Genomic DNA, 26,286 nt, shown 5'->3' on the forward strand with positions numbered 1-26,286 from the left:
TTGTCCTACATTACAGGATCCACATTAAAATCCCAATGAACCCAAAGCTTTCAGTTAAGTTAATCCAGTCTGCTGTCCACGCACAGCCTGATAACAATACCTTTATTATGTTTTCTTTTCACACCATAAAATAAAGCCTTTCAGCTTATAAAAATAAAACACACCAGCCTAAACTTCTGAAAATATCTCCAAATGCAGTAAAATAATATACATTTTGATATAATGCCCACATTTACAGTATGCCAATATTCTCCATTTTATTGATATATCTTTTTAAGTGTCCCGTGTCTTTAACATAAACTGAACAATAACAAAAGGCAACATGCAGGTGATAGCAGCACATTTAAACCACAAACAAATTCAACATTCCACACAACATGTTGAGACGTTTTAGTTCTGAACCTCCCAAAAATAAAGATGAATATTTTAGAGGTAGTGCTCATTGAGAACGAAAAGGTGATAAAACACATTATATTTAACAGGTCTTATGCTGGGTTTTTGTGAGCCATAGACAGCAGGTGACTTCTTTCTTTACTGAAACTGTGAAATAAACTAAATATCTTCATAAATAATGTAATATTTATTTCAATAGACAAGCTTAAGGTGCCATATTTTCGGTAATTATTATGGCTTTTTAGTTCCCGGTAATTCCCGGTAATGACAACTACAGGTATACTTCAGCATTAGTTAATACTTCTGTAACCTTTATCTCTGGCACAGAGAATACTTGAGTAAGAGAGCCGTGTAAACCATCTCCTTAATCAAAATGGCATTTGCCATAAATGTTTCAGTTGTAGCATTACAACATGTAGAAATAAGTATGAATGAGCACATTTGGATAAAAATTAAACGCATGTAAACATGGCCTTTCTGTCCAAGAACCTGTTCCAACATCCATAAATCAAAATGGTGCCACACCTCTGCACATCTACAGGAGACTTGATTTCCCCGTACATAGAATTTAAAGTGCTTTTCATCTTGTTTCTCATCATCACTTGAGTTTCATGTTGACACCCAAAATCTCTCTTCTTTATCTAAAAAAACCCCAAAAACCAAAAACCCAATACTGGCTGCTGATGCTTCTGTAACCAAGCAAGAGATTGAAAAATGGTATTACTGATAAAAAGGTCCATTAATAAATGTTCTTAATTACTTTCCCAACCTCTAAGCTTTACCTGTACAGATATGTGGCATGTCTAACAACAACAACAGCTTACGTTGCAAGAGTGGCCAGAATGACATCTAACTGCCAAGTCGCAAAAGTAGAGTAACTGAGGTGACAGGCATGCTGGGATAGCTCCAAAAAAAGGAAAAAAAAAGAACCCAAACTGTGTCGTCCATCTGTGGGCACCTCATACATGGTATTGAAACATCACCATAATAAAAATACTCCTAGAAAAAGCTATGATAACAATACTGTGCAAATATTCAGATGGAGTAAGAGTTTGTGCTTTTTTCATCTCACTTTTTGTTATTATTTCATAAAAATATATATAGAGAAAGAACATCAGAACTGCAACAGACAAAACACACCAGAGACAGTCTGTTGATGCTGAGTGGACTTCATTTACAAGATGTAAAATGTCTTTTTAAAAGGCTGTCAAAGGGTGATGTGCTGAGACAGAGAGTGGAGCTGGTTAAAAAGGGTGTCAAGCCTAACTGGCTCCAGATTGAAGGGGGAACAGAGAGGTGGACTGGGTGTGGTGTGGGTTTGCGGTCAGCTCAGAGATGGACTTAAAGAATCTTCTGGAGGATGGCATTTGGGACTTCCAATGTCTCGTCTTTCACCAGAACTATGTCATAAGAGTCCAGATATTTGTCAAGTCGCTCTTCCACCTGCAAAGAGAGGCCACAAAGAAAAGGTCAGGAGACAGCTCATGTAATCAATCTTCAAGGAGCCACAGCACCTGCCTTCAGGGAAAGATGACAGATGACAGAAAGCCTTCAACGTGGCATTCCCATAACCCCAGACAATGAGGCACTGCTATTCTATTATTTCCTTACTGACCTCGAGTAGGTGTAACATTGATAACACAGCTAACTCAATGTTCAGGGACATTTTTACTATGCTTAAGGATCTGTCTATGCATGTCATGGTTGTACCTTGTCATTGAGGAAGCCAATCTTTAAGATATTCTCCGCATTGGTCACACCATCAGCCATGCTTAGGTCCCCCAGTGAGTCGCCCAGCAAGATGATGTTGGAGTACTCTTTGAGTTGTTTGAAGTACTCTGTGTTCCGCAGGGCACCGTCGTGTTTGTTGTACACATGGATCAGCTCACCTTTAAATCCCTTCAAGATGCCCTGCGAAACAAGGAGACAATGAAACTTCCATTCAGTTTTATTTATATAGCGCCAAATCTCAACAATGGTCACCTCAAGGTGCTTTATATTGTAAAGTGAAGATTCTACAATAATACAGGAAAAACAAAATTCAGACAAGCCCCTCCCCTGAAAGTGGAAAGAAAAACTCCCTTTTAACAGGAAGAAACGTCCTGCAGAGCTTGTTCAGCCAATGTGCTTCCATTTCTCTACAGATTAACTGTAAACACCAGAATTAAGACTCAAAAATGAAGACTTTGTCTTTCATTAAACACTCACATTTTCATCAAATTCCATGAAGTTGGAGACGACCTTGACATTGGGGTGATACACTCCTGCCTGGCGCATGATTTCCTCTAGGACATCTCCTAGGCCAGCAGAGAAAATGAACACAGGCACATTGTGCTGATGCAGGCGGTCAAAGAACTGCTCAAAGCCGTCTCTGAAACCAAACACAGGCACAGTTTATCCTTTACACTGTGCTCAAACAGGATTCACACGTGTAATTTTGTTTCCTCCACATCTTCCCCTACAGTTACCTGAGGGCAACATCAGACTCTCTGACCACCTCTGGCAGCTTGTCCCTCTCTAACCGCTGCTCCACAAGTAGTCGGTGAGAATTGAAATACCTGTAAAGATGCAAAAACAATCTTTTACTTTTAGTAAGATAGACCTCACAACTTAAGCAACATACAGCAGTAAAGTAATCAAGTGAATTTGTACAAGTGTGCTGGTGTGTGCGAGACTCACCACTCCACCATAAACGGGTATTTCTCCTCCATGGTGAGTTGAGGATCAATCTCAATGGGATAATATTTATTCTTCAGCGCTAGCAGCTTACCCCTGCACTCTTCTGTTACCAGTTTGCAGTTATCAATTATATCTGTGCAGAGTAAATAGAAGGTATGATTCACACAGGGGAACTGCAATTTATGTTTACATTTCTTACACTGTAAAGTGCTGCATAATAAAAAGAAATGTCTTTTTTGTGTTTTACTTACTGTGACACGTTGGACAACGCTTGCCGTTAACGGAGAATTTGCTTAATGTCATGTCAAAGTCTGTGATGATCTGAAACAGACAAGAAGACTTTGTTTACCAGAGCCATAAAAGACCCTGAATCAGACACGAAAAGAAACAAAGGCCCTCAAAAGGAATGCCCTGGAGGTGATAACTGCCAACTGAAATCTTTTTTAGTTTAGGTGGTGTAAACCAATCGGGGAACCCAATAGCTAAACTGGTGACAAAGTCGGTTTGGGCAAATGCCTTTTCTCCTGGGATACCTGAGTCAAGACTTCCTGTTCTCTGTGAAAGTTATGTTTACAAATGATACATTTCAAAAGATAATAAAAAAGTTTTACTAAATTTTAACCTGTCAATAACCAATGGTTAGATATTTGTCTCAACATGGACTGTTTTACCTGTATTCACAACTAAATCCCGGTGAAACATGCTGGGCCAGTAAAACACAATCTAACTGGTGATAAGCGGAAATTTTTTTTTCCATTTGCTGCAGCCTTACAAGCTTCTTCACCACCAGGTGGTGGTGTTTTACCAAAAGACAGACAGGCAGGTTTAGTATAATCACAAACTGATGTTTTACCTGCAGTTTGGAAGCTCCTCCTTTGATGAGACCGCAGATTTTGTCCTCCACCTTCCCATGGTCCTTCATGTGGACCGTGGTTTTCTCAAACTGAGGCATCTGGAGGGACAAAGAAAAGGAGAGACACGTTAGTGTGGTCTGACTTTAAAAAATTCCTTTAGTGTAGATTTGGGAAACGTTAATTTACCAACATAACTGTTTCAATTCTCAACAGATTCTTCAGCTTTAGAGATTTTTGAAAGACTCTGGTTCTAATATCCATAAGAGTAAACGAATCTGGTTAGAGCTGCCTCCTCTTTTTGGTATAGAGACAAGAATGAGGACACTGCAGAGAAGTTTGTGTGTTGAGAACTTTGGGCTGATTTTAACTGAAATTAATTACATTTGAAGCGTATGTGTCAAAGAGAGTGCCAAAGGAAATGGAGACGTGCTGTCTTGAATACACCTCCTACATGCACACGATACTCAAACTGAACTACAGTCACTGGCATTTTTATGCATCAACACCTCGAGCATATCTGAACACAGTGTTCCCTGATCCACATGCAGAGTTTGAGGGTCATGAAACAGCTGATGTGTGGAATCTGTCAGTGTTGTATAACGAACTGAAAGACACACAAACAGCCACAGTGACTCTCTGCTGAGAGGGGGTGAACTTCAACCTTTCTTGTAACTTACAGTTTTTGCCCATTGCTTGAACACTATAAACCCATGCTGAGACTAAAGTAACACAACTTAAAGCTTTTGTTACCATACCTCAAACACATGTACCCATACCTTAAACAAAAGCGCTGCTTTGCACTCTAGTTGCAATTATGCAACACACTTACTCCTTTATGCAACACACGTGGTCCTGTATACTACACTCTATGTCATACATAAGACACTTTGTTCAAAAATGAAATTTCAGGGTGCCATTTGGAAAACACATGTATCCAAAATACAAAACACATCGGGTAATTGCAACCACTCAAATACACACCTGAAGGCACTTACTTGCAAAACTGAACACCAATTAGCCAACTACAAAAAGCCCTCAGTTTAGCCATTTCAAGAACTTTGCAAGCATGGATGGAGGGAGAGCAAGAGGAAGAGGAGGAGGAGGTGGTCAAAGAGGCCATGCACGGACCCATATTTCTGATGATATAAGAGCAACTTTGGTGGACCATGTCATCAACCATGCCTGACTATGAGGGAAGCTGGGCAGAGAGTCCACCCACATCTAAGCCGCTTCACAGTGGCATCTGTAATTAGAACATTCCGACTAGAAAACAGGTATGTCTTCACCTCTCTACCTTCTACTCTACTCAGATGGTTTTTATAGCACTGTTCTACAGTATATCACATTACCATATCAAGTGTACAGGATATTGCAGGGTGCTAATGCTCCTTTTGCAGCCAAAGTGGTAGTTTTTGTGAAACATACCATGATTACTTATATTGAAGTACAGTGTTGTACAGTGGATGATACAATATATACAGTAAAGTACTGCAAGAAAAATAAGCAAACCGATGACAATATGTGGTTGCATTTCTCTAGAATGACTCGAAGACCTTCTGGGGGAGGACGCCAACGCCTGTTCACACAACAGCAGGAACTTGCCGTTGTGGACCTAGTGAGGGCAGACAATGCCATCCGTCTCCACCAGCTACGAAAGAAAATACTTGCAGACAGGCAAGTGTTCAACAACATAAACCATGTGAGCATCACCACCATCAGACGCATCTTGGGAAAACGCAGCATCACCATGAAGCAGCTCTACAGAGTCCCATTTGAGAGGAACAGTGACAGGGTCAAAGGACTTCGAGCTGAATATGTACGGGTAAGTGTAACTGTCCTTTACATTTACAATACAGTATTGGTGGAATCCAGTAGCAGCTGAATATGTACCATATCAGTACATATTCAGCTGCTGAATATGTATATGAATGTGTAGCTCTGAGAGCTACACAGGTACCTGTGTGATGGGGTGAGGGTTCTGTATGTGTACCACTGTAGTACAGTAATATGTTCTCCCTCTTTTTTTTTTCTTTTTTTTTTTTTTTTTAACCGAGAATCTTGGCCATGGATGGAGCTGCACAGCCTCATGAATTCATTTTCATTGATGAAGCTGGATTCGACCAGTGCAAAACAAGACGACGGGGTCGTAATGTAATTGGCCAAAGGGCAATTGTGCACGTCCCAGGGCAGCGCGGGGGAAATATCACAGTGTGCCGCCGTAAGCCTTCGAGGGCTTCTGCATCATCATGCAAAACTAGGTCCATACAATAGCCAACATATACTCACATTTCTAGGTGCTCTCCATAATATAGTTGTACAGAACAGACCAGATCAGCCCAGGTTTGTGGTGATATGGGATAATGTCTCCATCGGGCTGCTCTGGTCCCGGCCTGGTTCTCCAACCACAATCAACTTGAAGTGGTATACTTGCCCCCTTACTCATCATTTTTAAACTCTATAGAGGAATTTTTTTCGGCTTGGAGATGGCGTGTATATGACCGCCAACCACATGCCCGCATGCCTCTTCTGCAGGCAATGGAACAGGCCTGCGGCGACATTCAGGTGACAGCAATCCATGGATGATTTCGACATGCAAGGGGATATTTTCCCCGGTGCCTAGTGGGAGAAGACATTGCTTGCGATGTTGATGAGGTCCTGTGGCCAGACCCCAACAGACGGCGGGATCCATGAGCCCACGTATGCACAATTGTCATGATTTTTTGTGTTTACAGTATAGTGTTTGTTCTATTACTGTATTGGTTTTTTGTTTTTTTTTTTTGTTTTTTTTGCTTTATCTGAATTCATGGTACTGCAATGTACAATACTGAGAAGGCCTATTTGCTTTTTTGGTTGTTTGAAAATGTGTCTCCTGAAAATATGCCTTCTGAATAAACAGTGAAAATCAAAGACTGCAGTGTTTTATATAAAGTAGACTAGTGTGTTCCCCCTGATCTGAAAGTGTTATTATATGACGCAAGTATGTGTCATTTCATCAACAGAGTTACATTTTGACAAAGGAATGTTAGGTTTTGATAGTGGAGTTTAGGTTTTGAGAGAGTTTCAATTTGGCACAGATGTGAATGGTATATTTCCCAGTGATGTGTCATGTTTACTTGTGTTTAGAGTTTTTGCAAAATGTGTTCAAGCAATGGGCAAAAACTGTAATCACATCGCCATGAGCTCTGCCTAGTCAGACAAGACTGTCCTCAAAGCGCCTCACCACCTCATAACTTTTCTTTGTGAGTTTTCATTCCAAAGTACTGGTGATGATGAGCTTTTTATTATTTATTCGGTTTAATAATAATTCCTGCTAGAGCTGGGCGATATAAGATTTTTTTTCATATCACAATAGGTTTTTTTCATTTGAGGCGATAACGATATATATCACGATATAAGCCAAATAACTATATTTGTAAGATTTAAATGTGCCGTTGCTCACAAGTAAAATGTGAAATAATCAGCAGCTTGTTTTGATTTAAATATTTATTTACCATAATAACATCACAACAACAGGGCAGATGTACTTAACATGAGACTTTAGTTTAGTTTCAGATAAATAAAGGCAAAGTTTGCAAATATTGCAAACTACACAAAAGGTAGCCGTTAAAGCGTCTAAGTTCCAAAACAGAACAAACAAAACAGACAAATTGTCAATTCCACTTAGAAACAAAATATTAATTCTAAAGATAAATCTTATTTTGTTTTACAGAAGAACAGACAAAATTAACTAACTTTTGTCAATATCAAACTGAGAACTAAAAGGAAATTAACTTAGCTTTTCAAACAGTTTTAAAATAAAGATGCTAACAGAGCATTCTTTAAATCCTAGGTGCATCTCTCTCTTGTCTGACAAAAGCCTACAGGTTGTGGGACAGGAAGACAAGTCTATCCACTGCTTCAGGCTTTAAAGCGGCCCTGTGGCAAGTCACAATATTACCCCCTGTACTAAATACCCTCTCAGAGGGGCTGCTGGTTGCGGGGATGCACAGGTAGTGCTTTGCCAGGCAGCTAACTCTTGGGAAGCTTCTGTGGTTGATTTTCCACCACTCAAGTGGGTCCATTTCACTGTCTGCATCAGCAAGTACTTTTCAAGCTCCTTTTCAACTGTCTCTTTCTCAGTGAGCCCTGTGCTGGTGCGGTGGGATTTCTTAAAGAAACTGCCCAGTGACTTTCTCTGTTTCTTTTGGGTTGGTAGTACTGCAGCAGCTCCACCATCTTCTGTTTCCTCCGTTCCTGCTGAAGTGGACGGGTGCTCAATTTGCCCCAACATCTCAGACACTGCTCTCATTTTGATGGCATCAACATGTTCTGCATTAATGTATTGTACTTTGAAGCACGGATCTACCAGGGTTGCAACATCAAGCAGTTCATTTGTAATCTGGTCATTGTACTTTTCATCAAGGTATGCCATGACTGTCATCTTAAGGTCTTTTGTAAGTTGTGTTTCATCCTCAGATGGTTTCAGAATCTGTGTTCTGAAAAGGTGAAGCATCGGCTTGAGGTAGGACACACTCACATAACACTCTCCAGAAAGTGAATCTGTGAATTCCAGTAGTGGGTTCAGGGCCACATGCACAGAGTCCAGAACATCTAGATCTTGCCAGGAGGGAACCAAGTGCCTGGTCTTCTTATCTGCACTGAGGACCTGAGAGATAGCTTTATGTTGCTCCAGAACCCTCCCAACCATTTTTTGGCATGAGCCCCACCTGGTGGGCGACTCTGTCACTAACTTGTGCTGGGGTAGGTGAAGCTCCTCCTGAGCAGCAGCCAATTCCCTTTTTTTCTTCCAAGAGAAACTGGAGGCGGCCACCACTCTCTTACACACGGCCACAGCTCGCTCCACCCTCTTGTCTTTGACGGCTTTTTCTGTGGATAAATAATAGGTAGGTAAATAATAGCACATATTAACCTCAGAAATTAATTTAAGATCTTTGACTTTTTTTTTCAGTCACAAATAAAATTCACAGCCCTGAAAACCCACTTACTTGCTATGATTGTACTTTTTTGATTGTACTTTTCTAAAACATAACTTTTTAATTTTGCTGACAGACTGACCAAATTTTTTTTTTCTTATATTTAAAAAGGTGACAGAGGCTGGTGTTATCAACATCATTGTTATATTTGCCGTTTTCATCACTTGCTCTTTTTGTCTTGAATTGCCCCATTTGGTGGAATCATGATTTAATATTCTTTACAGTAAAAAGAGCTGAGGTTCTTTATTAGCCAATTGGGATCCTGATAGAACCCAAAAATTCTAAATTTTATTTGGCATATTTTGTCAACTTGATTTACACTGAGGAGTGACTGAATATTTGCCTATTATGCAAGTCAACAGCAACTATTACCTCAAATAAATAGGCTGACATGAAGAATGTTCTTTCTGATGTTTATTTTTTTAACAATGACAATGGAAGTGATTTAGATCTCTAGCTTTTAATATATTTACATGGGCTCAAAAACACAATTAAAGGCATTTTTAATTTTATTCTGCTCCCCAACTTACCGATAGCTGAGTGAAGTCGATGTCCGAAGCACTGCAGCCGGGTCCAGTTGTTCAGGGATGTGGCCTTCACTATATTTATCCCACTATCGGTTGTGATGCAGACTTGTTTGTCTTCACTCAGTCCCCAGTAGGGATGGGTATCGTTTAGGTTTTATCCGATACCGGTGCCAAACCGGTACTTTTGAAACGGTGCCGGTGCTTAAAGAATGGAGAACACAAACTTTGTCCAAAAACCTCTCATGTTCAGCTGTTTTTTTTGTAAAAAGATAACAATGTTAGCCTTTTCTGCAGCTATAGGGCATATATGGTATCACTCTTGGCTGGAAGCAGCGCTTAAACAATGGAAAAAAAACAAACTTTGTCCAAAAACCTCTCATGTTTAACTGTTTTCCACTTTTTCTTTGGTCATTTTAGCCTTTTTGGCCAGGGTGAAGGGAGTATCTGCCATCAAACAAGAAGACAGCCGCATGTAACTACGACGGTGTTTGCTAGTTCACCTTACATGCATTAATGTAATAATGTGGTTAGCCTACTCAACGTTAATTACACACAAACAACATGAAGCTACTCACGCAGAGGAGAACGGCTGCTGCTGTCATCATCATCCGTCATCATTTCTGCTACGCTGACAGGGCTAGGGGCCAGGACTCTACTCTTCGGGTTTTTGGGGGATGTTGCTAACTCCGGGTCTGATAACAGGCACCACACCCGCAGTAGATGTGCACGGTGTGAGGTCTCGCAGCAAGCTATCAAACACGGCGCATTTCTCGGCTTTAAAAAAAACCCGCTATGCGTCGCCAGGTGTTTCATCAGATTTGAGGTGTTACCTCCTTTGACAGTATCACAGTATCAGCTTAAAGCACTTGCTGCAGGCTGCTGAGTTTGCATCTTTTGCTGTGAAGTACAGCCAGACTTTTGATCGCTTCGCCTTGGGCATTTTTAATCTGTAGCTCTGCTCTAAAAGAACATACGTACCTGGCCCCGCCTACTATCCTCGGAAACGTAAAATGATTGGCTAGAATTGGCTCAGGAAAAAAAAAGCACCGAAATGTGCGCTGCTTTTCGGTCTGGTTACTACCGTTTGCAAGCGCTTCTGACAGTCCTAATGCAATTACTTCACCCGTATGGTCGTCAGGAAGGTAGGCAGTTTGAAGACATTTGCTTTTCAGATTCCAGTCTTGGTCGATATAGTGGGCAGTAAGGCTAAGGTAAGGTTCTGACGTGCGACTTGACCACATGTCGGATGTAGTAGCAAAGAACGACACAGTTTGTAGCTCATTCTCAACAGCCTCACGGCACTCTCTATATAGCTTTGGAAGCGCTGTCTGAGAGACATGTTTACGTCCAGGGAGTTGGTAACGAGGATCCATTACCTTAATTAGCTGTTTGAATCCTTCATTTTCGACCGTGTTTATTGGTAGCATGTCTTTAGCAAGACAGTAAGCTATGGCATTCGTTATGTTGCTATGTCTCTTAGCTTTTTGGTCATATGGTAAGATGCTGGAGAAAGCCGACTCAATTGACTGTTGCTGCTTCGCAGGAATTCCCCAGGTTGTTTACAATGGTGAATTAGCGCTTTCAGTCAGAGATTGAGCGTGCTCTAGTGGGTGGCACTGCTTCAGGTGATAAAAAAGGTTTGTTGTATTTCCAGACTTTGTGGGAACATGCTTTCGGCACAATTTACAGTGCGCGCTACTCTGTTTTTTTTTTTTTTAATCAGACTTCAAATAGCCGAAATACCTCCACACTACGGAACTTTTCTAGCCCTTCTTTTCAACAATCTCTTCGGCATTCGAATTGTCATCCGTTTTCCCTTCGGTAACCTGATCACCCAAGCGCTCGGTTGATTTTTCTGTAGTTGGCACACTCATTTTCTCCATTACCCGGTCGGCTGCTTCCCAAACAAATACGCACGTGCGGCTTGGCACGTACGTAACAAGTCACGTGACGTGGTTTGGCTCGGCGCTACTTAATTTGGATTGGTTGGGTTTTTTCGTTTTTTTTTTTTTTCAAGAGAGTAAGAGAGAGGGATGAGATCTATCGCAATAGTTTCATTTTTCTATCGAGAAGAAGTTATTTCGCAATACATATCGTTATCGTTTTATCGCCCAGCTCTAATTCCTGCCTTTTAATTTGCTGACATTTCTAAATGTCACACACAGCAGGACAGCTCAGATCAGTTCGTGTACATTAGAACTACAATATACCAGACAACCTTAGAATTTGGCTGAATCAAGGGGAAAAGAAATACTTTGCAAAGAAGTTGAGCATTCAGTTATAAATATAAAGATGTTTTGATCACTTTTTACAAGTTAGCAAAAGTGTGGCTGGTGGTGTCTTTTCCTTGCGAGTCTGAGTTTGTGTGTGGGTCATGTCAATTTGCGGCCCCTGTGACATCTACTGTAGCAGGAAGTACCATAAAAGTGGTTATGAGTAGTCTGGCAGATGTTTATACGTCTGTTTCCGGATTTCTGTGGGGAGCTTTGTCAACACAGTAACACTGCAACTGAGCAGGAGCCAGCAATGAAACCTTAGACGAGTGCAGTTGAGATAAAATATAGGTCATGTCATGATGCTTGTCATTTTTCTTGGTAATCTGTATCCATAACATGAACTGGCATGGCATTAGTTCAAGTGTTGTGTTGGGAGGGGCTAGTGTCAGACCAACGTAATCAACATGCTGATTTATAATTTATACCTTATTCTGGGGAAAAGTCACCAAGTAAAGTTTTTTTTTGTTTTTTTAATTTATATATATAAATCAAATGATTGATTAATGATTCTCTACATGCATTTTCTCCCGTGTACTCATCTCATCATTCATTTAGAAGGAGGGCTTGGTCTTGTTAGCCCAAATTAACTGCTCAAAGGTATTACCAAGATGGCTGCTAAGTGGCAAGATGCTCTTGGGCACGCGCTAAGATATTCAGTGGGTTGAACCATATCTAACTTACTGAATAAATGACATATTGCATGTCTCATCACACTCCAGACGTTGAGGTACGAGGTAGTTTTTTCTTGAGTATAAACATGTATAACGAAATAGTCGTTATGATACTACTAGTGCATAGTCACTAATAAGTATTTGCATATAAATGTTCGATTCCTCACATTCCAAACCCATCTGTATCTTTATACAGTCCAAATCATGGAGTAATTTTAATGCTTACAGTTTAAGGAATTATACAGGACAGGAAAGGTTGAACGAATAATGGAGGAGATTTAAAACAAACAAAAACAACCACTAACATCAGAAGCAACAGGAAAATGCATCACTTCAGTAATTTTAGGATTTTCAGAGACTTAGTTTAAACACAGGCTGGGCCTCCACTGTGAATGCAGCTTTCACTGAAAATATATATAATTTAGTGTTTCATAGACCAACTAATAACAGACATAGTCCTGCAATTAGTCTCTAGTGGAGGACAGTTTTAAAGGTTGTTGGAAAGATGACCTCATGTGTTTGAGAGAATGAGTGTATTTGTGTAGAGATGTTAAATGACCTTGTTGTGCAACAATTCACCTTGAATAACACCACACCTGTTATTTCACAAGTAAAGAATAGTTATGTTAAGCCAATGATAGGTGATCATCCATTTTTGTTTTTGCTCATTTGTGTTTTTGTGATGTCTCTTGTGCAGCACAGTTATGTGTTTGGGTCTCAACCAAACAAACAGCCAGAGAAGGAAGAAGAACAAACTAAATGCACACAGACAACAGTTTCACCATTTCACAAACACACCCACCCAACATAATTTACACTTACAGTAGCATTTGACTCGTTACCACTTCATAAATTATTCTGAATCTATAAACACAACATTAAGAACACAAAAACATTAAGAAGCTAAAAATTGAGCTTGTCTCATGTATTATCTACCCTAAAAAAGGCCTCATTCAGGAATCTAAGCATGGAAACAACTTATCTCACATCTGTTGAGTGAAGACTATATTCTGGGTCACTGTTAAAAGGATAAGATTACATTTGTTTAAAAGAGATTTAATGGGCTGCCAGAGGGGTGACCTACTAAAAAGCACTCAAACTATGAAATGGCAGTTTATGGGTATGTTTCCTTGATGGCATCGACATCTAAACCTGTTTATTATGAAACGCTGCTTCACAGCTTACATGTTATGTGTCTAAGACTACTTAACGGTCATGATCTTCTTAGCAACGGCTGATTACAACATTACAAATCAACAAGTTTGGGAAATGTCCCAATTTCAGAATTGTAGCCAATGTTTTAAACATCAAAACCGCTAAATGCTTAGAAATTTTTTTCATGAACATTGACAGCAAGAATTTGTTGCACTTAATGAATTTTTGCAATAAATGTGTAATAAAACTGCATGCAGCCTGGAGTACAACCATTTGAAACAAACACCCCTCCCTCCCTCCCTTCCTTCCTCCTACACACACACACACACACACACACACACACACACACACACACACACAAACTTACCTCCAGTTTGGCGTCTCAGCTAAAACGAGAGTGAAGAAAAGATTGTGTGTCTGCAGAGGCCTTATATATCTACAGAAACAGCAAGGGAGGGAGGGGCTCTTGCTCAAAATAGATTAGAAAACATAGGCCCTCCCCCTATACAGAAGGGCTCGAACACTCAAATACAGTGACCCCTGTAAACACACACACACACACACACACACACACACACACACACACACACACACACACAAACAAACCTCATATAAACAGCTGTGAAATTGAGCTGTGGGAGGAAAAGGGCATTGGTAATTTACCCTTGTTCCACTGATGTGACCTTGGACCCCTTTTTAAAAAAGGAAACCTTTAAAATCAATGAGAATGGGTTGATGACTGCTGCTGAGCACACACATTTTTAAACACACAGCACACCCCCCTCCTCGTGGAAACACACAAATGCAGCAAAATGCTTGACGATGCATTAAAGGTCACAGGGGTCAACGTTCGGTGTAAGCATCAAGCTGCTTGGTCGTACAGTGGTCAGTCACACATGACAGATCAACTAATAGACGTGACTCAATGCAAGTTAACACATATAAATATATATATTTTACATATCTTATGCTCATCTTTCTGGAAATTGTCATACATATAGATCACGCAGATCTAAACATGTAGAAACATGCAAACTACACTGTCTTTACATTTCTGGATGAGTCTGAACACGTCCAACATTCTTTTAGAAATATATGCACACAAACTGGTATTCTGGCTGAGCAAGTTCTTGCATTAAAGTCAACTCCTAGATAACTTTTCTCATATCAGTATTCAATCATGCAACTGATATGCAATTTACTTAATCAATAAAATGTCTGATCAATGGAGCTATCAGTAAAAGTCCATCATTGGCCCTGATATTTAGTTGAGAAACCTGCAGTTTGCAATGGATAACATTCAGAAACCTGGTCAGCTGTCACATGTTTGTCACATTTTTGTCAACAACTCCAAGTTAAGAAGCTAAGAAGCAAAGAAACTAATGCTAAGTAATTAGATGACTATATAAAATTACAAATGAAAGTTAAGAGTTGAGCCTTTAGAGTTGAGCTTTAAAGGTAGTTTTTAAGGGCAACTGTTATTCTGAATTGGCGCTATATAAAAAAGAAACATCGAATTGAGTTTTCCGCCAGCTATCACATCTTGCGTGCACCAAGGATCACAAACCATGGGAAAAAACAGCATTGGATTGGTGAAGGTATTATCACCATATAGTCTGCATACATGAAACTCAATGGCATATCTAAGTTTCCTTGAATTATTGCTCAAAGCTCACAGTCTGGAGGGACCTTAAGTCTGTTTACAGCTTTCATGAAGTGGGGGCAGCCTCTAAGAACTCTATTATCAGCATTTCAGAGAACATAAAAGGGAATGTTGCATAACAACATTTGGACCTTTGTGCGACACTGACACGATGCCACAGGCTTGAATTTCGCTGAACAAGGCTTGGTTCCCTGCTGTCTGTGCTGCTGGTGTTGTTGCTATAAGATGGCAGAGACTGGGTTGTGAGATGACCTCGTCTTCTTTTCTGATCACCTCGACTCCCTTGCATACCACAACACCCAAAAATTAGGTCAACTCTCTCCGGTTACATCTCACCCCTATAATAGGTCCCTGCAGCACAAGCATGAGCCTCACAGAGACACAGCTGCCTCACGGTTTTACAAGAAAAGGCCCAGTGACTGTTTGGTGTAGTTGTGTGGCAGGATAATACTGTTTCTGTTCAAACACATTTTGATTTAACTCTGCCTTCACGTATTTTGGTTGCACAAACCAAGCAACAAAAGCCAGCTGAAATCTGTGCCATTACTTTTAGTGTGAAATGTGCAATTTCACACTTTCCAAAATGCAAACCTTCAACTAACATCCATCCTTGCACCACCAAGCCGCTTCTAATCAGATTCACAGCTCCAGGGGATAAAACAATGGCAGGGTCTGATATTTTTAGGCATACACTGGGATTATTGTCTTATCCGTACAGATCATATGATGTTAGAATGCTATTCTGAGCCATGTACTGCACAGAGGTTTCAGTACTTCAGTTTCAGGTTTGTTTAATTTCACTGATTTAATCTGTTTGTTTAGAAAATATTGCATATTTGCATGTGGCCATAAAGACCCAGCGGCATTTTTAATATCAAAATTAACACATCTTGTCCCTCCATAGCCTTGGAGAGACAGCACACCCAACCAAGATGTTGCACGAAATATATAAATAATGTACGTTATTGTAAGACCATAGCACCCCAAAAAGCAGTCAACTTCATGGAAATGATCAGGCTAACAAAAACAATTTCAATTTAAATCTTGAGTTCTCAAATAGGCAAATGGTGGATGAGCACCTCACTTTTTAAAAACCACAGACTTTCAATCCTCTGTTAGGAGTCCACTGAAATCCCACATGTTGAGTCTGAACAGAGGTTACTGTTAGGTTCAGGATGCTGTGATCCAGTCCTGGCATGATGAGGTCAAAGTTCATCAAGGATTAAATGCATAGCCTGACTGAATGTAACCCCCTAATGTTCATGCACTATGATTTCATCACCTGTGAATGCAGCCTAAAAATTGAGTGATCCCTAATTAGAAATAAGAAAATTTCCATGGTATGAAGCTCAAATTTTGCATGTCTTCATTAAATATACTAACAAGCACAAAAATTTACATTCAGGTCTAATGAGGATTTTAAAGACTGATTTCAGCTCTTCTTTAGCACAACAGCAGGGAAAGTAGTGTTCTCATTAGCCACGATTAGTGAGTCCAAACCAAACTCCAACCACTGTAAAATCCTTTACCATCACAGTAAAAGCATCCAAACAATCATCATCTTGAACATGAATAGATGTATCCAAGCTGAAATCCCACATTAATCCAATCTTCACTACTTTTATGACAAACTCGAAACATGTTTTTGATAGCAATACCAGCCTGGGTATGATTAATGTGTGACATGGTGCCAGCTTTAAGGAAACCCTTTAGTCTCCCATTACCACACCCACACTGGGAGCCACTATGGCTGGCAGCGTGACAGCAATCTGTTCCTAATGATAACAAAGTTTGTTCACTAGAATAAGTGCTTGCCAACCTGCTGAGAGACTGAATGCCAAGAGCAGTCTTAAAACTGACAAACCAAAACTGCCTTTTTTGTCTGAACAATTTTTTCTTATGCAAATCTAATAACTGAAAGTGTAATACATGTTTTCATTCATTCAACATAGCACATTATAAACCATTCATTTTAAGTCACTACACAACCTTAGTCTCAACTTCTCTCTCTCCCTGTTGTTTTCTTTTTCAAGATAATAATTAAGTCTATGTATGCATCCAGCAGTGCTATCCAAACTGTCACACTTTAATACCAACAGACAGTCTGCAAATATCAAAACACATAATAGTAACACCTGTATAACACCCTATATATTTATAAACCCTTCAACGCTCTGCTAACAACCAGCTGTAGCATGTTCAGCTTTTTGTATAGGTTGTCTTGTTAAAAGTATACCCAATTCAGCTAGTCACTGGAGAGCTACATTTTCTTTACAACAGTGTATTCATCATTAAAGCCTATATATTTCCAAACCCTAAGTTGTTTTGGTCAATTTTTTCTCTGCAGAACCACATTACATATATACAGTAAGGTTTGGCAGAGATGGAGAAGGGAAAACTTACACTGTTCTACCCTCTAGTGGTCACAACAGTTAAACACAGTCCAGCAAGCTCCTTCACCTAAAAGAGCAGTGTGTAAGTTTTGGTGGCATCCAGCGGTGACAGTGCAAATTGCAACTAAATAAACACCACTTGCCTCAAACTCCTCTTTTTTATTACATTTGCAACAGGAAAGGCTCTAGAATCACAGTTCCATAAAGTGCAGCAAACTGCAGCACTTGGAAACACATACACACATAGCTACAAATGCCTGCTGAATATGATGTTAGAAACCTAGAAATTACCGTCATTCATTTAAATGTTTTGTTCATATAATCAACTATCAAGGCCACTAAGACAACACAATAAGTGTAATCAGTATCATCATGTAGATAAAAACAGGAGAACAGACAACAAGGCAACTTCCAACAGACTGCACGTTTCTCTGCACTTTTCTCTCTATGCATTTAGTAATGCAATTAGTCAACTGGAAAAGCAAATAAATGCTCACATGAAAATAGAGTACTTCTAACAGCTGATGACAGAGAGAGGAGCTCTTTACAGATAACACTCTGCTTCTCAGTTAGCGTATAGGAAAGTTGCTGCAGATACCAACAATTCTGTCGCACTCTTGCCTCCGTAATTGTTTTCATTTTATTTATATGGGATGTTTTCCTCCCTAGTTGCAAATTGAAAAGGTTCAACATAATATGTAATTCTCTCAGAGCAGGGTTCTGACATCACTATCCGCTTCAATGTAAACAATGAAAGCCTATGGATAAAAGGACTTTATTTTTTCTCAAAATCTAAGCTGTCTATAGCGTAACTTAAAATCAGATTTAAACTTCTGCTGTCTGTTAATACAACACATATTTATGCTAAAATCAGTAAATATTAACGAGATACTCACTTGATACCACTGAGGACAACACTACGAAAACTTAATTCCCAGATGCATTAACAACTACTCAGTTTCATGTCTCATCCAGTACTATCCTGTCAGGGATGAACACTGATATCTCTCATTTATGGTCATTCTATCACATCAGATTACTATGATGCATTTAACAGCTTTAACTTCACAAACTGACATTTCCACACAGGCGTACAGCAGTCAAGGATCAAACTGGAACAATGAAAAGAATAAATTCAAACCTGTGAACTGAGGAGCATATCAGCAAAGAGAAACTAAAGTTTTTGGACACCATTTCTCAAACGGAAACGTTTTCCTTCAGTACACTATCAGAGTTTTAAACAAATTAGACAGGCCGCTGTCGCAAGACAAAGCAAATAAAAGAGCAATTATGACATGATGACAAGAGGATATTTGCTATGAAAATTACAACTGGCAAAACTGTAAATCTTTATCTGAAGCCACAGCATTTGACTGCTTCTGTTTCCACAAACGAATAAAATGAGAGATGTTCCTGTCGAATTCAACTAATTTTTTTCCCAGTAAACTGGCTGTGCATATATGTTTAGCTAGACACTGCATACAAACAGCTTTGACTAACACAGCAAATGCAACAAAATATATACATTATATCTGATATTCTTTGCTGCACTGCCTTCCAAATCTGTCTTTTGCAGTTATGATTAAAGATTTCTTGAGAAAAAGTCAAAGGCATATCTGCTGTGTGCGCCAAACGTTTTCTCAATGTTGGACAATTATATATTTGCATGTGGCTACAAAGACCTTACTGGACTTTTAATACCAACATTAGCAGGGCTTCTCCTCAGAGAGTGGAACACCCACCAAAGAAGCCATGTGGAAAAAATAAATAACCATGCTATTTACTTAACTTATGTGCACTTGACTCATTAGTAAGACACTTTAGAGTCATGTGAGAAGTGCAGTTTTCTATCATTTATGCTCATGCCAGTCTGTCTGCCTTCAGTTTTTGTCTGCACATGTTATTGTTACTATTTTAGCTTTAAATTTATACTTTGACTTCTCAACTAATACTACATTGTTATGTTGTACGCTGGTCAGCTTAATCTCAGCACAACTTTTTTTACATGTCGGTTTAGGAATTTAACAGTTTAATTTAACTCTTGATGTCACTATTCCAGTGGCTTTGAGACAATGTTTGAAAATAAAAATAGCTGTAAAGGGCAAATCTCATCTTTTAAAGATTTAAATCAAAATAAGCACAACTTATATTTTTTCTGCTTAAATGCAATCACTACTAAAATAAAAAGCAACTTGTAAATGATGGTGGCTGAGCCGATGACGTTTAAATGCCACCAAGGTGCCTTTTTAGTAACTTGTAGCATAACTTTAAATCCCTTGCCAGGGTAAACTGAAATCTGTTCAGACTCTGTACATGAGTGTGAACACAGGTCACTATTCGGTTTGGGATTCTGTCACCAAATCCTCGAATGCCCAGTTCAAAGCTCATCAAGGAATAAATGCATGCATCCATCCCCACCCTGATGGTCATGAGCTATGATTTCATGACCTGTGAACAACCTGAGAAATAACTAATCAGGGTACGGTTCCTTAATCACATGCACCTTTGACAAACAACTGCACTCATACTGACAGATCTTCAAGCAGAAGCGTCATTTCTATGACTTCCTCTGCCACTGATAGAAATACTTCTCCTTCACTAACTTTTCAAATCTTTTACTACAGAAGACTCAACTACTACAGAGACGCCAGTTACACTACTACAGCAAATACTATCACTTTAATGTGTCCTGCAACTTCTGCTATTGCAAACCCCATGTTACTGGCACCACCAATACTATTTAAACACACTCTATTGTTCCTAAAATCAATACACCTGCTTTTTTAGTTATTCCACTTCCTGCCCTCCTGTATGTTTTTTTTTTTTTAAACAAACTGTTTGCTGTCATTCTCATAACTCTTGACTTGGTTGTTTTAATAGGGTTTTTTTCTTTTATTTCTTCCAACTTTTTTTCTCTTTGGATGAGCTCACTTTCATTTTCAACCCTGTATGCTGTTTAAATATAAAGAAAGTCAGTTAATAGATTTTGTGAACCTCTGACTTGATAGCTCTGAGGCCATTAGTTAACTCCCAGATGCATTAACAACTACTCAGTTTCACGTCTCATCTAGTACTATCCTGTCCGGGATGAACACTGATATCTCTCATTTTTGGTCATTCCATCACATCAGATTACTATGATGCATTTAACAGCTTTAATTTCACAAACTGACATTTCCACACAGGCGTACAGCAGTCAAGGAACAAACTTGAACAATAAAAAGAATAAACTTCAAACCTGTGAACTGAGGAGCATATCAACAAAGACAGACTAAAGTTTTTGGACACCATTTCTCAAATGGAAATGTTTTTCCTTCAGTACACTATCAGAGTTTTAAACAAGCCAGTGAGGCCGTTGTTGCGAGACAAAGCAAATAAAAGAGCAATTATGACATGATGACAAGAGCATATTTGCTATGAAAATTACAACTGACAAAACTGTAAATCTTTATCTGAAGCCACAGCATTTGACTGCTCTTTCAGCCACTTTTCAAGTTTCCACAAACGAATAAAATGGGAGATGTTCCTGCAGAATTCAGCTAATTGTTTTTCAAGTAAACTGGCTGTGCATATATGTTTAGATAGAAACTGCATACAAACAGCTTTGACTAGCACAGCAAATACAACAAAATAGATATACATTCAATCTCATATCTGTCTTTTGCAGTTATGATTAAAGATTTCTTGAGAAAAAGTCAAAGACATATCTGCTGTGTGTGCCAAAGGTTTTCTTAATGTTGGACAATTAAATATTTGCATGTGGCTAAAAAAGACCTTACTTTTAATACCAACATTAGCAGGGTTTCTCCTCAGAGAGTGGAACACCCACCAAAGAAGCCATGTGGAAAAAATAAATAATCGTGCTACTGAATTAATTTATGTGCACTTGATTCATTAGTTAAAAAACTGCAGTTTTCTATCATTTATGGTCATGCCAGTGTGTCTGCTTATCGTTTTTGTCTGCACATGTTATTGTGAGACCAAAAAAGTCTGACAGACAACTCACTCAAGCAGAGAAAAATATCCTTGCAAAAGGGATGAACTTTGATACCACGCAGAGACAAATCCCACTAGTGGAACTGATCACAGCCACAGAATCAGCAATTTGAAACAACAACAATGCAGATGTGGAAGCAGAGTAACTGCAGACGAAGGTTTTGGCCTGTCTCAGCTCTGGAGGAGAGGAAGGCACTCACATCACTTAGTAACGGCAACAGCATTATCATCCTTCCGGCAGACAAGGGTAGGTGCACAGTTTTGCAGAAAACCAGAAAGACAATCATGAGAAAATTTTGTCACAGCTTAGTGACAAAAATACTTGATGAGCCCCTGAAATGAAACGCAGGTAGTGGTTACATGAAGATGATAGATTGTCTGAAGCAGTTAGAATAAGAGAATGCTACTGACCGGACCTCATACCACAGGCTATTCCCAGGGGAAACTACACCAAGTCTGTATGGTTTACTGAAGATACATAAACAAGGTGTACCTTTACAACCAATTGTCTGTATGAGCAACTCAGTCTCTTATAACACCTCAAAGTTTCTGGCTTCGATCTTTAATTCGATGTGGTGTTTAGGCAGCTCTAAACACAACATCCAGAACACTTTGGATTTTGTTGAGAAAGTGAGAGATGTCATTATGGAACCAGATGATCAACAGTTATGACAATTTACATATTAATGATCATTAAACTGTCCATTGACACGTTTTTCTTCAGTACATTATCAGAGCTTTATACAAAGCAGACAGTTCTTCTTTATGTGCTTTGTCTTGCAACAATGGCCTATGACTTAATGACAGGAGGATACCTGCTATGAAAATTACTATCAGCAAAAATGTAAATCTTTATCTGGAGCCAAAGCATTTGACTGCTGCTGCAGCCACTTCAGAATGTGAATGTGCCAACTGAATTCAAGGGGATTTCTAGTAAATTAGGTTATAAATGTGTGAATGTTTTGGATAGAAACTGTACACAAACAGCTTTGACTAACACAAAATAATGGCTCGGTTGGTGTTTCATATATATTACAGTACTTCTGGATATAATCTAGCATGAAAGCTTGTTTAATATGGATTTTTACAATGACAAAATATGTACATTCAATCTCACATTCTTTGCTGCACCAACTACCAAATGTCAAACTATGTGTCTGTAGAATACATTATAAAAACAAAGTTATAGGTAAAGATTTCTTTTAAAAAAATGAAAGAGAAATATGTTGTGTGTGGTAAAGTTTTTCCTAATGCTGGACAGCATACTGCATACCCAGGATTTTCCCTGCCTCAGTATTATTTTTTAGGAAGTCTTTCAGGAGGTGGTTTAAAAATGTTTTATTACACTGCTGTTTATTTTTGGAAGGGAATCTAAAAAGCTCCTTGGTGGTTGACACCGACTTTGGATGGCATGTTTTTTTTTCCTAAAATAAAAGATGTACATAATTCAGTGTGAACAAACTAAAAGAAAAATCATAACTATCAGTGTGTTTGTTTTATATAATGGCTCATACATAACAACAAAGTTATGTGCTGCTGTTTCCCACCTTTTTAACAACACAGTCATATGACTTCCCCACACATTTCTTTCCTTCATGTTTGTGTCAACTGTTTATGCTTTACCAGACCATTCTGATTCCTGCTAGAATGGTTAGAGAGCTGGACCTAGAGTCCTACCTGCGCTCCTGATGATTGCATAACCTGCAGTAGACAGTAGCACTCAGCGTTTTTCTAATGTTGAAAGAACTGCAGAGCATCACTGACACAGAGGGTCAGCTGTTACTGCATATAAGTGGCTCCTGCTCTTTCTGTGGGAGAAAAGCTGCCTGGTGACCTCTAAACAGCTGCTGTTTTAAGGAACTGTCGCGCACGCGTAGAGCATCGTGTAGGCCCATTAATGTCAAGATAACAAGAGCATAGCTTCCCATTTCCGGTCGAAAATTTCTGAACGCATGCTCCAACCTCCTGTCAGTGTTTCAGTGAACAAAATACAATGTCATAACAAGTTTTTTACTACATAAACACATTAAATAACTCGTCCGACCCACGCATAATTTTTAGCAACTGTTAAATCTTAAACACTTCACACAAAAATGCTTTTGTAAAAATACAAAATAAAAAAGCTATTCTGTCTTTAGATAAAGACGGAATAGCTGTTATGCACCTTTACTTTGAAGCCCTTGCGCCTTCTTTTCCTGTTTCTTACCGCTCTTGATGAAATTAAATGGTCTACTTTTACTCACCATTTCTATGATCCTGGTTTTCTTTCCAGCTCGCTTCTTTTTGGCGACGATGTACTGGGCAAGAACCACGCCGCCGAACAAAGCACACACACTGGCGCTGGCCGCGGCTCCGACCTTTACCACCGCCGTCCTGTCCATGACGGTCCGCCGCTTTCTCACCGACCTGCCCGCCGACCGATCAGTCCCGTCCTTCCTCCTGTCAACAGACGCCTGCCGTCTGGTGCAATCACGCAATCAAAGATCGTCTATACAGAATGTGACCAGTCACTATGGGGGCAAAATGTGTGTGATTTTTCTAAGAAACTAATTCAAACCAGACCTTAATTTGCCGGTTGCTAAGCAGCAGCAGATAAGCTAGCAAACTTGCTAGATCGAAATCTTTCAAAACTTACATTCAAAATAAACTCACCTTTTGGCTTCTGGTGTAGATGTACTTTCCGAAAACTTAAACTCCGCTAAAAAAGAAAAAAAAAAGTGAGCTCTTTTTATCTCTACTCACGTATATTTACAAGAACGTATGTAATATTTGTACCGCGTTTTTCTTGGCTTCTTGCGTTCCTAGTTTTCAAAATAAAACATTTCCGTTACAACAGGAAGTACCAAAATAAAATTAAACTTAATCACCAAAATGTAAGCTAAAGTCAAAGTTTTCATACCGCATGTACTCCAAAAATCCAATAATAAGTGGAATAACAGTACTTTGTCTACATTAACATCATAGTGTGTACTTATGGCCTTCAATCATAATAATAATAATAATGTACATGATGCAATTTCTTTAGACGTTATGATTTAACTTTAGCAAGTCTGACTGATTTTACCGGGTTTAGTATTTACAGCATATATACATATTTCAAATATTATTAGTCTACAAAGGTTTTTGAATTTTCTGCATATTTGTCTTAGAATTTGTGGACAATATACTGGCTATTTAAGTAATGACTTAATCTAGGGTGACCATATTTTGATTCCCAAAAAAAGAGGACATTTGCCCCAGTCTTGAAGAATTTTAATAATACTGTTTGTTTAAAGAAAATTTTAACATATTTAAAAGATGCCTTCTTTGTGCGGTTAATGAATGGTGAAATAGAAAATGTCATATAGGCTTTTACAAGTCAACAAGTGCAAAAAAACCCCCAAAACTTAAAAACCTCTGGAATTAAATAATGTTACAGAAATAATGCCTCATCTGTATAATAAAAATTATAGTGAGGTACCAGTGAGGTATTGTGCAATGGTTTCTGCTGTCTCATTTGGCGTTTCTAACTTCAATTTTGTTTGCACGCCACCATTCTTCCAGTCAAAGTATGATTGGGAATATTTTCCCTGTTCCATGGTTACTTAAGTCTGAGAAATGCCACAGTACTGGATTTCAATAAGAGCTTCAAGAGTGACTTCCACTGAATGTAGCACTATCACACCATTGACAATAGCTTCAGTATTGGTGCGGGCACTGCTGAACTTTTTTTTTTTTTTTTAGCAACACACTAGTGCAATCCATGGATCTGTAGCTATTGTGATGCTTCATAGTATGAAATGTCAGTGCACCTTCTGCTGCAGAACAACAGCATCCTCGTTTTTCCCAGGTGTAAAGAGGAACTCAGTCAACTTACTAGATGAATTTTCGCCTCGCACAGCCTTTTTTATGTTTTTCTGTGTCCATGTAAGCAACAAGATCTCCGGCACCTTTGTTAGACACAAACGTTATGTGCCACACAGTGCACTACGCCTCCCATTTATTCCGACTGGGATGGTACGAGGGAAATTTCTTTTGCAGTTTGTCTGAAAAGATGCCACTTACAACACAGCATTTTGGGGATGACGTTGCACATATGGGTCCTCTGTAGGCCTATAGGAAAACCCGGACATTTTCATCCATCTCGAAAATCCCCCCGGACGCCCCGTACAGAATGTGAAAAGTGGACATGTCCGGGGAAAAGAGGACAGTTGGTCACCCTACTTAATCACAGCTTGTCATGACTGTGTGCAGGCAGGCAGGGAGGAAGGACCCAAAATGCAGGACTCACTGAGGCAAAGTTGAACTCAAAATAAACAGCTTTATTGCAGGTTGCAGACTGAACAGAAGACTAACTACACTGAGGGGAAATAAACTAACAGGTAACGGAACACACAGCAAAATCTGAGGGTGAGCAGACGTTAATGACGTGACAAAGAGCAAAGGAAAACACGGGGCTTATATACACTGGGGAGTAATCAGGGAATGGGAAACAGGAGACACAGCTGGGAGAAATTAGACTAACGAGACAGGAGAGCAGTAGAACTGAACACTCTGACATCAGACTGGGACTATCAAAATAAAACACGAAACACATCACAAAGACACAGACTTGACACTGAGAGGCAGACTGAAAGAATATAACACATGGAACCCAGGGACAACAGAGACTTAAAGAAGAATTAACATCAAACTAAACTCATGACCAGAACCAAACTGAAACCTAG

The 26,286-nt window shown here is 39.2% G+C and overlaps 1 protein-coding gene across 9 annotated transcripts; it reads right to left on the reverse strand.

Moving 5' to 3' along the window:
* nt5c3a (5'-nucleotidase, cytosolic IIIA) lies at positions 1-24,406 on the reverse strand. Of its 9 annotated transcripts, none has more exons than XM_005455167.3 (10): positions 24,356-24,406; positions 24,233-24,278; positions 23,824-24,068; positions 3,926-4,024; positions 3,324-3,393; positions 3,073-3,205; positions 2,862-2,951; positions 2,602-2,764; positions 2,104-2,304; positions 1-1,836 (listed from the first exon to the last, which is right to left on the reverse strand). In XM_005455167.3, exons 3-10 carry the CDS (start codon positions 23,959-23,961, stop codon positions 1,735-1,737), a joined length of 996 nt encoding a protein of 331 aa, XP_005455224.1. In that variant the 5' UTR covers positions 23,962-24,068; positions 24,233-24,278; positions 24,356-24,406; the 3' UTR covers positions 1-1,734. The 9 variants fall into 9 exon arrangements, with proteins under 9 accessions (XP_005455224.1, XP_005455226.1, XP_003450325.1 ...); XM_005455169.4 differs by having other exon boundaries at positions 23,824-24,090; positions 24,356-24,371; XM_003450277.4 differs by having other exon boundaries at positions 23,824-24,019; positions 24,233-24,397.
* Between the last annotated feature and the right edge of the window lie 1,880 nt (positions 24,407-26,286).

Source organism: Oreochromis niloticus, linkage group LG11 (assembly GCF_001858045.2).
Source record: "Oreochromis niloticus isolate F11D_XX linkage group LG11, O_niloticus_UMD_NMBU, whole genome shotgun sequence".
Lineage (NCBI taxonomy): Eukaryota > Metazoa > Chordata > Actinopteri > Cichliformes > Cichlidae > Oreochromis > Oreochromis niloticus.